General features: G+C 39.3%; 1 protein-coding gene across 24 annotated transcripts in view; it reads right to left on the bottom strand.

The window, feature by feature from the left end:
* The window catches only part of MAP2K5 (mitogen-activated protein kinase kinase 5), a 259,266-nt gene that overhangs the window by 45,985 nt on the left and 200,959 nt on the right, over positions 1-12,322 (bottom strand). For 4 of the 24 annotated variants that reach the window (XM_072738891.1, XM_072738893.1, XM_072738898.1 and 1 more), the window contains one exon: positions 10,711-10,754. The exons of the other annotated variants lie outside the window; for them this stretch is intronic. In XM_072738891.1, coding sequence (XP_072594992.1) covers positions 10,711-10,754 — 44 coding nt within the window. The remainder of the gene's footprint in view (positions 1-10,710; positions 10,755-12,322) is intronic. 24 annotated transcript variants of the gene reach the window in all.

The raw sequence follows: 12,322 nt of genomic DNA, 5'->3' as shown, positions 1-12,322 counted from the left end.
TTTGGCTTTGGAAAGATCCATGACAATGTTTATGCAAGTACCCACACATGCGCACACATGCATGAGTGCATGGAAAATGGGTAGAATCTGAATTCGGTGGATTGTATCAATGTCAGTTTCCTGGTTGTGGTACTGTACTATGCTTATGAGCTATTAACATTGGGGGAGATTGAGTAAAAGCTAAACAGGCTCTCTCCATATTATTATTTAAAAAAAATATTATTATTATCATTATTTTTTAGAGAGGGAGAGGCAGAGAAAGAATCTTAAGCAGACTCCATGCCCAGTCATGGAGCCTGACACAGGTCTCGATCTCATGACCCTGAGATCATGACCTGAGCCTAAATCAAGAGCCAGACATTTAACCGACAGAGCCACCCAGGTGCCCCTCTCCATATTCTTTCTTACAACTGCATATGAATCTCAAATGATGTTGAAATAGAAAGTTTAAAGGGAAAAAGGTAAGGAGCTATTTTTAAAAACTCTGATGAGGTCCAGATTCTTGGCAGAGCTTACCTTTGTGTAAAGGGAAAGGCTGGCATAACTACTCAATGGAAAAAAGTTAAGGAAACTTTGCCCAAAAAAGTATACCTGAGGATTTAATTTTTGCTTTTAATTCCTAATTACAGATAATAATGAAGCCTGACAAGGATATGGTAGTTAACTGAAACATTGAAAGGGCATAGACATAAAATGATAGTCATTCATTACTTATTTATTGGTTTGTTCAATAATTTTCTTGATCACCTAACATGTCAAAGGCTCTGAGCCTGGCATTGTGGGATGACTGATATTTAATCTATCACCTTAAAGAATTTGTGTACTATCGAGGGGGACAAGATGTGTACCCCTAATAAATAGCCCTGCAAGATGGAGGGAATGGCCAAGTAAGAGCTGGGCATTTGGGCTGTACTGGGTGGCACTAAGTTCGGCTGGTACACATGAGTTCATAAAGGAGAGTGACAGAGGACAGAGTATGAGTCTGGAGGGCTGTAAAGGATCTTCTTTGCTCTCCCACCTTCTTCCTTCCTCACTTCCAGAGAACATGTGGGTGGGGGAAGGGACCTTGAACATTTTCATCCACGTCTTATTCCCTTCTCTTTGTGCAAAACAGTCCTTCAAACGAAGATTTTATACTTACTGGCAGTAAATGAAAGAAGACAGGTGTCTTCTCAAAAATCTTAAGATGTTGGGTACACTGGCAAATTCTAAGGTCAGTTGTGATGTGGTTAGATTAAACTAGCCTGGCAAGTTACATAGAATATGGCAAACCTTCTAACATTTTTTAATAGCCTATTTCCAGATTTCATGGTGTCAAGCCATCACATCAACAGGTAGTTAAAATCAGAGACTCACCTAGAGTTTGATCAGTTTTGAGTTAATATTCTAACATTTTAAGAATAAATTTTCTAATTTGAGCCTAATGTTCCTTTGGCCCGGCCCACGATTTCTGTTCCTACACCCTGGGATTCACATTAATCCCCACAACTCTCTTAGACTGTTCCACTTTTGTCCTCAGCGTTGGGATCAAAGGTTGTTTGTAATTCCAGTGGCTTCATGTCAGGCACAATAGCATTTTGCCTTGACAGATCCTAAATTGGTTTTTGATTCTCAATTGTTCACTGCCTTAAAATCGCATTTTTAGGAGACAGATGCAGATTCCACAGGACCTATCTCTCGACTGAGGAGGAAACCTGGTTTGTCTGAAAAAAGAGAAAAAAAAAAAAACACACAAAAAACTGCACCTTCACCTTTAAGGATCTCCACAGAGATTCATCTACAAACCAAAAATGTATCTATCCAAAATGTAACCAATGGTAGATTTTGAGAAATTAGCTTAGTTTTAGTATTTTGAAGGTCCTCAGTGTTTGTATCTGTAATTTGCTGCTCTAATAGACTGTAGTGGGGGTGGAACAGGTGGGGAGAAGACAGTCACATCTTGTCAGAGAGAGAAAGGTGGGAACTCGATGGACAGGTGCTCCAGGTCAGCCAGAGACAGCCCAGCTTCAGATATAAGTGAATCATAATTACACACTGGAGTTGTACATGTTTACACAATGTTTATTAAAGACACTCACTTAAAAATGTGGCCACTCTTGAATGAGTGATTGGTATTTTGACATTATGTATATTTTTGATTTCACAATGCACAGTTCTGTGTGCATTGTGAAATCACAATCTTTGGGTGTTAGGTGGGACAGGGCTGGTAATAAGGCTGTGAATTTAGGAAGGCTTGCAGATGCACGTCATCAGAAAAAAAGCCTCTGCCCCTCCTCAGCTGGAGATCAGATAGCCCTCCTTTACTTATCCCACTCCACATCAAGTCCCGAGCAGAGAAAGTGAAAGATGATTCAATTTCCACACTGGGTCACCTCATGCTCTGGGGTTGCCAGATGTGACAAATTACATGTGTGGGCATTTTGGTGTGAAGTTCTGTCCACTGGGCCTGGGCTGACAGTAGCAGCTCATTTAACTTGTCTCAGAAGGACCCAGGACCAGGGGCAAAAGGCTGGAATTTTTGCCACTTAAACACCCACCTGACCTATAAACCCTTAAATCAAGGGAGAACCAGCTGTTAGCCAAGTGAACATCACAACCAGATGGCTTATAAAAAACCACAAATATAAATGAAAAGGTCTAAAAGAATCTGTCTGTAGATAATTGAGACTTGAGATTATAAAGATTTTTCCTATTTGGTTTTTCCTCCTAAACATTTTGTAGAAGTTCTTCGGTATTGAGGTAAAAGACAAGAGAAAAAAAAACTTGTCATTAATAGCATAACTGACCCTTCATTTAGTCTACAATTTTTCTGTCACTTAAAGATCTATATTCACTTAGAGATTTTCTAAACCTATGGCAAAGATTTTGGGGTTTTATTAAATTCCTTGAAAAGAGGTAGAGAACTGGAACGTGGATTAATCTTTGAAACCCTATTTATAGTTGCTTTTTTCTCTGAAGCTAAAACACAACACGTTTTTTTCTCTTTTTATTTTAGGTCACTTGTTGGTCATACATTATAGGTCACAGCATTGTTTAGGGGTGTCCATATGAATAGTACACACACACATGTTCACACACACACTTGGACACTCACACTAACATCTACATCTACCTCCGTTTTCCATGGCATAGGCGGAACAGCAAAAACATGCCTGTCTCATACCAAAGGGACCGCATTTACAAAAGCAAAACCCGTTATTGTCCTCTCTGGAGCCTCCCAATGCATTTCCATTGCTTTTCCATAAAACACTGCTGCAAATAATCAAGCATGACCATTGACATCCACAAGATTGAGTTTTAGGAACCATTAAATGAGCTCACCCTCGTGGGAAGCCTCCTGCTCAGGCTGGTCTAAAGGTAATTATTCAGCAATTCCTACCTGTGGTTTTACCTTGTCCCTATATAGTGTTTGAATTTCATAGGCTGGTAAGGTCAATTTTTTTTTTCCTCAGGAAAAGTCCAGCTACACATGTTTGATCCAGGACTTAAATTATAATGTTCCTACACGCACTTTACCAGGTTCTATCTGCAGAAGTGCTGATTAAAAGCGATCTTAGATTAAAGGTAGATCCTAAACTATATTAAACAAAAACGAGAGGGGAAAAATCTTGGGGTGAATAATCACCCTTCACGGATTCAGAAATGAAAAGAAATACTCTTCCTCTTTTCACAGGTAAGGGGTTAACACTGAGAGATCCGAACTACATGCATACACTGTTCAAGGGCAAGAACATGGCAGGTCCGTGTCCTGAAAAATCAACAAGCCATAACACTATCAAGGCAGACTCTGAGAACTCACTGAAATCCAAAGACCACATCATCACACTGTAGGTCCTCCTGATGTTCACTCGACTGTTAGTTAAAATAATTACCGCCATTTGCCACCTGCACTGCGAGCTATGGATAAGGGGACAAACAGAACTTCCAGGGGCTGCATAGTGCAGGAGTGCTGGTGGTATTTGCTTACATATTTTTATAAGCAAATTCAAAGGCTATGTGAGCTGTGACTCAAAGGCTGAAAATTATATGTGAAACTGTGCTTTACCTGGTTCCAAACAATAAACCCGGAGGGAAGAGAATTTAAAGCTGGGTGAAGAAGATAGCGCATCAGTTTAAAATTAGTCAATATGAGAGGAACAAAGAGAGGGAGATAGGGAGGGAAGAAGGGGGAGGAAGTGAAAAAAAAATAGAACTACATACTGTGAAATGAACAAGTTCAGTTAGAATGTTCATCAGGATTTGGAAAATCATAATGCCATCTGCTACTCTGGACCTCAGAACATCAGGGATCTCGTGGGTCCAGACGCTTCCATTTCCAGGAGGAAGGAAGGAACTTATACTCCCTGGAACGCTGCCTCCGTTCTGGAATGGAGGCAACACCCCAGCCGACCAGTTTGGAATCTCTTTTGAGAACATTTGCACTGTTCGCATATGCGTTTTTCCCTGGTTTAGGGAAAATGAACGGCAGGCAAAATGATTAGAGCAGCTCGGCAGTGAGGCGGAGCAGTGCCCCAGCCCGAGCTGCGGGGTAACTGACCCTGGCATCCAAGTTGGGCTCAGGGTGTGTAGGTCCCATCATGGTGGATTAAATGAGCATTGTCCTACGGCTGGGTAAGACTTCACAATAGAGCAACACATGTTAAATGACAGCAGCCAAAATTGGCCCCACCAGGCAACTGCCCATTCACAGAACGCTATTCATAGGCCTCCACCACCAAGAAATTAATTCATTAATAATACATCAGGCTTCATGGACAATTCAAAGAAAACAACACAAAGCTACTTGTCCAATGACTGCCTAAAGATGCAGATTTTTTCCTGGTTAAAAAAATAAACAAAACCCAAATCTAATTCACTTAGTGAAATCTAAATCACAGGGATACTTATGCTAATATTTTGGTTAGTAAAAAAGAAGAAATGGAGAAAATTTACTCACTGAATTCACTCAATGCCACTAAAAAATAATAAAAACACAGACTTTTCTTCAGCATCAGTTAATAGAATCTGAATTTATATAACTGTGTATTTAAAAAATTATTTTTTTCCCACTTAAATGACTTTGTATATCCTTCAGACTCTCAGGAAAAATCCTGCTTTTAACTTGTTTCTTCTGTTACATTTTTTAAACTCACTTTCCTTCTCCTCCCTCCCGACAACTCATAAATATGAATTAAATATAATTATAAATGAACAGAACATTAACTTTTGGATTACTGCTGTGTTTTGGTAGAATGTTAATGTCATTTCTAAAGAAACAGTTATTACCAATAGAAAAAGTAATTACTAAAGGAATCATGGCCTTAATGCTAACCTATTTTCAATCTTCAAACCAGCCAAACTGCATTAATTTAAATATACTGGACTTTTCAAAGGAGGTATTAGATTTCTAAAGGTTGGCTTACATAAAAGAGGAGTATCAGTTTTCAGGGTCCCAATTATATATTCCCAACACTATGGGACACCGGTCTAGTTAACGATATCACTGGAGGGCAAGACTATTGTGTATCCATTTGTATTAACTTACTAAGTTTCTAATGCCTCCATCATTAACTCATACAAGTTACAAGCATCATGGAATTGTGTATCAACACCCATGTATCTGAGTCGATAGAGTGTTAGCCACTGCGGTTAGAAGCTCGGGCCAGTACAGGTCATCGGAGAGCTCAGGCCAGCGAGTCCTGTCTCACTAAACTGCCTGCGGTTTTGTGTCATGAAAGGAACAGGCCAGCCTTTGGATACTGGGAGCAGGAGAGATGGGCATGTTCCTTTTAGTTTTTACTAATTTCAGGAGCCAGAATTATGGCAAAGTCCCCCAGGCAAAAAAAAAAAAAAAAAAAAAAGGGATATTATTTCTTTTGGGGTTGGTTAATACCACTTTTTTGAATTCCAGGGCAGTTTTCCTTAGGCAATCATTCCACCTCTCCACCCACCCTCTGCCCCCAGAGAGCACCTGCTATGTTCAGAGTCCAGTAGTTTCTCAGTTAGCCAGCCCCCAGTGACCTGCCTGGGAATGAGTGATTCTCCAAGAATGAATTTTTTAAGACAACAAGGGTTTAAGAGCCAAACTTTTTATATATATAAATCTTTCTAAAAGCAGCCAACCTCCTTCCTGCCAATTTAAACAGATATGCAGAATAGAATTCAATTTTTTCTTAAAGACCCGGAGTCATTCTCATAGACAACAAAACTGAACTGTGCTGCAATAGATCTATGCCCTTGGGGCATGGCTACAGTGCTTTCTACGTTGTTTTCTTTTGTAGCTTTTAAAATAATCTCTCCTTCTGATGCCAGAATGTTCAGCTGTCACTTTTTGCTTCCATCAAGGTCAGTTATGAGGTAGTAAGTGGAAAGAGCCATACCCTCTGACTGTCACTCAGTTTCCTCATCTGTAAAATGGAATGTTATGGGAAAGCAACATGATTCCTTAGGGTAACATCTGTAAACCACAGAAGTTAAACCTAGATTTCTGAATTTTGATAAAGAACCATATAAATTAGCTAGGTACCTTCTCATCATATACTCTACTTTACTTTTTGGATTTGTTTTTCTGAAGTCTTGAAAACACAAGTAGTAAGTTCTTATAATTATGCACACATTTCATCAACAAGTATTTGTAAATGACTACTCCACATTAGGTGCAGCAGTACAAAGACAGAAATGAAAAGCCTAGGAACTTAAGAGTCTAGTTGATAAATTACGTATAATTGGGTCTGGAACAGGAATTAATAACAGTTTTGAATGAGGTATGCAGAACTGTCTTATGAACAGAATGCTAATCATCTTTTTCCCGTGAACATGCCTGTCTCTCTGTGAGACCCATGTCAGTGAGGGCCTGACTGCCCAAGCCATGTGCTTCATCCCTGACCCCACCTCTCTACTTTCCCCTACATCTCCAATTACTCTCCAAAGTCAGTTTATTTTATCTCCTGACTACTCTTCAAACATGCACAGGCTAATTAAAGCCCTCATAATCTGTGATCAGACCTATAGCTTCCTAATTGCCCTTCCCAAACATCTTCCACAACTCTGTCAGTGATTTTTCTGAAACACAAATCTGGTTCTGTTGATCCCATTTAAAACTTTCAGTGCCCTGCCCCTGAAAATGCCTTCAGGCACAGTGTGTAAAGATCCTCTGAAATGTGGCCCTTGTCTCATCTCTTATTATTTTGGTAAGCGCTGCAGCCACACTGAACTCTGTAGGGGCTTCTGGTATCTCTGAGAAACCTCATAAACTGCTGACGGGAATGTAACATTGTGCAGTTGCTCTGAAATACAGTTTGGAAGTTCATAAAAAAATTAAACAGAATTTTCATACAAACCAGCAATTCCACTCCTACGTGTGTGTGTGTGTATCCACATTAAAACTTACACATAATGTTCATCATTATTCATAAGAGCCAGAAAGCAGAAACAGCCCAATGTTCATCAACTGATAAACAAAATGTGGTATTTCCATACAATGGTACATTACTTGGCCATAAATAGGAATGAAATACTGAAGAATGGCTACAACATGGAAGTACCCTGAAATCATTATGTTAAATCAAAGAAACCAAACATACAAAAACCAGGTATTATATGGTCCAATTTATATGAAATATCCACAATAGGGAAATCCATAGGGATAGAAAGTAGATTAATTAGTGGCTGCCAGGGATTGGAAAGGACGGAGGAATTATGAGTGACTGCTAACAGGTACTGGGTTTTTTTGAGTAATGGAAATGTTCTGGAACTGAGTTGTATACTTTAAAAGGGTGAATTTTATGTTATGTAAATTATAATTTTAATAAAAACTTTTTCAAAGAAAAAAAGACAGAAATGAGTTTCTCTATGATGGCCTCTGTTCTTAGCTGCTGTTATGGGACACAGGCCCTTCTCTGTTAGATAGAATGGACCTCAGAAGAAAAGACAAACTTAGACCACATTCTGTTTTGTGTAGGACAAGCCTTGCCAGAAAAATCTGTATTTAATTTACTCCAAGGAGCATTTACTGAGCTCCTTCTTGAGTCATTATCTCTACCAGGTGTTGGGATAAATAAATCCCTGTGCTGGATGACTTCATGATGTACTGGCAGAAAAACTCATGAACTTAATTTGATTTTGTGTAATAAAAACCATGATAAAGTTTTTGTAACCAATGCTATGCTGAATGCTGCCTAGTATTGGGCAGGAGCATGGTACGATGGAAGAGGTGGGAAGGTAACAGGGACAGCTTCAAAGAGGAGATGACTTTTGAGCTGGGCTTTGGATGATGCTTAGATGGACGAAGTGAATAGCAGGAGGAGGTCATTCCCAGCAGGGGGAGGGGCATCACCACAGGTGTGAAAGCATGGGGCAACTCTGAAGGTCACTGGCTGAGCCAAAGTGAGGCTGAAAAAAATATGGGTGAGAGTCTCAAATGCTGTGCTAAGAAGTTTAGATATTACCTTATAGACAGATATTACCTTATAGATATTATCTTGAGATCTGTATTTTTAAAAAGATAATTCCATGGAGGTGGAGTGATAAAGAGAAACAAGGCAGAGCAAAAAAGCTTTTCAAAAAGCATTTTTAATAATGTGCTTTCAAAGCAGGCTCTTCCCTCCTTTCTTCCCCCTTTCCCCATTCTCAATCTTTTTAAAATTTTAAAAAGATCTTATTTACTTATTTATTTGAAAGAGAGAGAGAGAGAGAGAGAGAGCGCACGCACACACAGGGAGAAGGAGCCCAATGTGGGGCTTGATCTCAGGACCCTAAGATTATGACCGGAACCAAAGGTTGACGCTTAAGTGACTGAGCCACCCAGGCACCACCACCCCCACCATTTTCAATCTTTTCATCTCCTTCTTCATGTGTCACCCTCTGCTAGAACAGAGATATTAGGTGCCTCTTGGTTTGCCCAGTTCATGTCCAAGTGTCTAGCTAGCTGCGTGATTAACCTCTACCCTCTTTCGCCAAGTAGGCGCCAGCATTAAACGCTATTTTCTTCCAGCACTGGACATATTTGGTGGCATTTCCAGAAAATATTAGAGGAGCCTCATCTAAGTTAAGGGTTCTTGTGAATTCAGGTGTTTAGTGGGGTGGATGACTCCCTATTTATAAGGACTCTTTTTTTTTTTTTTAAGTAGGCTCCAAGCCCAGAGTGGAGCCCAATGTGGGTCCCTAACTCATGACTGAAATTAAGACTTCAGCTGCGATCAAGAGCTGGATGCTTAACTGAGCCATCCAGGCACTCCTCATAAAGACTCTTTTTAATGCTCCTGTAATGATATGCATATGCCAGTCTAGCAGCTAAGTAAACAGTAGAGGCTCTTTTTAATCTTCATTAAAATTTATGGTTAAACAGAGTCATAAGTACTCACTGAAGGCACAGACTTCTTATAAATGGAGATTTGCAATGATAGGCTATCTATTATTATTATTATTATTATTATTATTATTATTGGCAAGAGTCTGTTCCTATCTTCAGCTTTACTTTTACTCATCATGGATGACCCCCAGCGGGGTCTCTTGGCAGCACCTCCTCCATCCCCCACCCCCACTTCCTCCAGTTCTTGCCTGTCACTTTGTTTCCATCTTCCTTCCCCATCTCCACTGTGGCCTTCTTCTCAAGACCCCTTTCCTAGCCACAGACCTTACAGGAAAAGACATTACCTCCCCAATGTCCTAGAATGGGCACAAAGGTCTCTCTTTTAGAGCTATGGTTGGCCACCACTCTGTCTATTGACCCGGAGCCCTGGCATTGTTGTAGTGATTCCACTTTCTTGATGGTGTCCTCTGACACACAAACATTTTGCATTTTGATGAAGTACAATGTTTTTTCCTTGCTTATGCTCTTGGGTGTCATAGCTCAGAAACTGTGACCTAAATCACAGTCATGAAAATTTACATCTATGTTTCCTTATAGGAGTTTCATAGTTTTAGCTCTTACATTTAGGCTTCTGACTTTTTTGAATTAATTTTTATGTATGATGTGATCAGTAGGGGTCCAAATTCATGCTTTTGTATGTGGATATCCAACTGTCCTAACATCATTTGTTGAAAAAGTGATTCTTTCATCATTGAATGGTCTTGGTATCCTTGCTGGAAAATAATTGAGCATGGATATTTGGGTTTCTCTCTGGACTCTCAATTCTATTCCATATGTCTGTCCTTATGGCAGCACCATACTACTTTGATTATGTAATTTTGTAGTTTTGAAGTCAGGAAGTATGAATCCTCCACTCTCTTTTTCTTCTGAGATTGTTTTGGCCCTTCTAAGTTCCATGCGTTTCCCTATGCATTTTGGGATCAGCTCATCCATTTCTGCAAGAGCTCACTGGGATTTTGACAGAGACTGCACTGAATCTGTACATCAATTTGGGGGGTACTGCCATCTTAACAATATTAAGTCTTCCATTCCCTGAACACGGGATGTCTTTCCATTTACTTAGGTCTTGAATTTCTTTCAATAATATTTTGTAGTTTTCTGCTTTTGTCACATTTCTTCCTAAGTCATTCTTTTTGATTCTTTTGATAACTTGAATTGTTTTATTTCATTTTGGACTAAGAGTGTATAGAAATACAACTGATTTTGGGGCGCCCGGGTGGCTCACTTGGTTGAGCATCCGACCCTTGGTTTTGGCTCAGGTCATGATTTCATGGGTCATGAGATCAAGTCCTGCATTGGGTTCCATGCTCAGGAGGGAGTCTGCTTGAAGATTCTCTCCTCCTGCCCCTCTTCCTACTTACATGTACACATGCATACACATGCTCTCTCTGCCAAATAAATAAATCTAAAAAAAGAAAAAGAAATTGATTTTTGTGTGTTATTCTTGTGTCCTACAACCCTGCTGATCTCACCTATCAACAGTTCTATGTTTTTCTAGTGTCTTCTATATATAATATCATGTCATCTCTAAATAGTTTTACTTCTTCCTCTTCAACCTGGATACTTTTTCTTTTTCTTGACTAATTTCCCTGTGTAGAATCTCTAGTACAAAGTCAAATAGAAGTGGTGAGAGTAAATAAACATCCTTGTCTTTTCCTGATCTTAGATAGAGGGGGCAGCTTTTAGTCTCTTACCATAAAGTATGATGTTAGCTGTGGGGCTTTAGTAGATGTTTATTTGTTTTTTTTTTTTAATTTTTATTTATTTATGATAGTCACACAGAGACAGAGAGAGAGAAAGAGAGAGAGAGAGAGAGAGAGGCAGAGACACAGGCAGAGGGAGAAGCAGGCTCCATGCACCGGGAGCCCGACACAGGACTCGATCCTGGGTCTCCAGGATCGCGCCCTGGGCCAAAGGCAGGCGCCAAACCGCTGTGCCACCCAGGGATCCCCTTTAGTAGATGTTTATAAGGTTGTTGAAGTCCCTTTCTATTCCAACTTTGTTGAGTGGTTTCTTTTTTTAATCAAGAAAGGGTGGTAGATTTTTGTTAAATGCTTCTTCTGTGTCTACTGAGGTGATCATGGGATTTTTGTTTTTTATTCTACTAATATGGTGTATTATATGGACTGATTTTCACTGGGCCAACTTTGCATTTCTGGGATAAATCCCACCTGGTATATATGTGTAATTTTATATGCTGCTTGATTCAGTTTGTGGGTATTTTCTTGAGCATTTTTTGCATCTATATTGATAAGAGAAATTAGTCTATATTTTTTTTGTGAGGTCTGTTTGGCTTTGGTATCAGGATACTACTGGCTCCATAGAAGAAGTTAGGAAGTATTCCTTTCTCTTCTACTTTTCGGAAGAGTGTGAGAAGGATTGGTATTAAATCTTCTTTAAACATTTGGTAGAATTCACCAGTGAAACCAAATGGTCCTGAGCTTTCTTTTGTGGGAAGATTTAAAAATTTTTTATTTACTTGTAAGTCTATTCAGGTTCCGTATTTCTTGAGTCTGTATTGGTAGTTTGTGGTTTCCTAGGAATTTGTCCATTTCACCCAGGTTATCCAATTTGCCAGCATATGACTGTTCATGTCATTTCCTGATAATCCTTTTTAATTCTGTAAGGTTGGCAGTAAGGAGCCTGCTTTCATTCCTAATTTCAGACATTTGAGTCTTCTTTCTTTCTCTTTTTAGTCAGTCTAGATAAAGGTTTGTCAATTTTGCTGATCTTTTCAAAGAACCAATTTCTGGTTTCATTGATTTTCTCTGTTGTTCTTCTGTTCTCTATTTTATTTCCATTCTAAATTTTATTATTACCTTCCTTCTGCTTGCTTAAGTATAGTTTGCTGTTTTTTTTTCTAGTTTCTTCTAGTAGAAGGTTAGTTTATTTCTTCCTTTTTAATGCAGGCACTTACAGCTAAAAATTTCCCTCTGAACATTGTTTTTGCTGCATCCTATGAGTTCTGGTATG

The sequence above is a fragment of the Vulpes vulpes genome, chromosome 15 (assembly GCF_048418805.1).
Source record: "Vulpes vulpes isolate BD-2025 chromosome 15, VulVul3, whole genome shotgun sequence".
In the NCBI taxonomy this organism is placed as follows: Eukaryota; Metazoa; Chordata; class Mammalia; order Carnivora; family Canidae; genus Vulpes; species Vulpes vulpes.
Note: the sequence above shows the minus strand (reverse complement) of the source record. Positions and strands in the feature narration are given on the sequence as shown.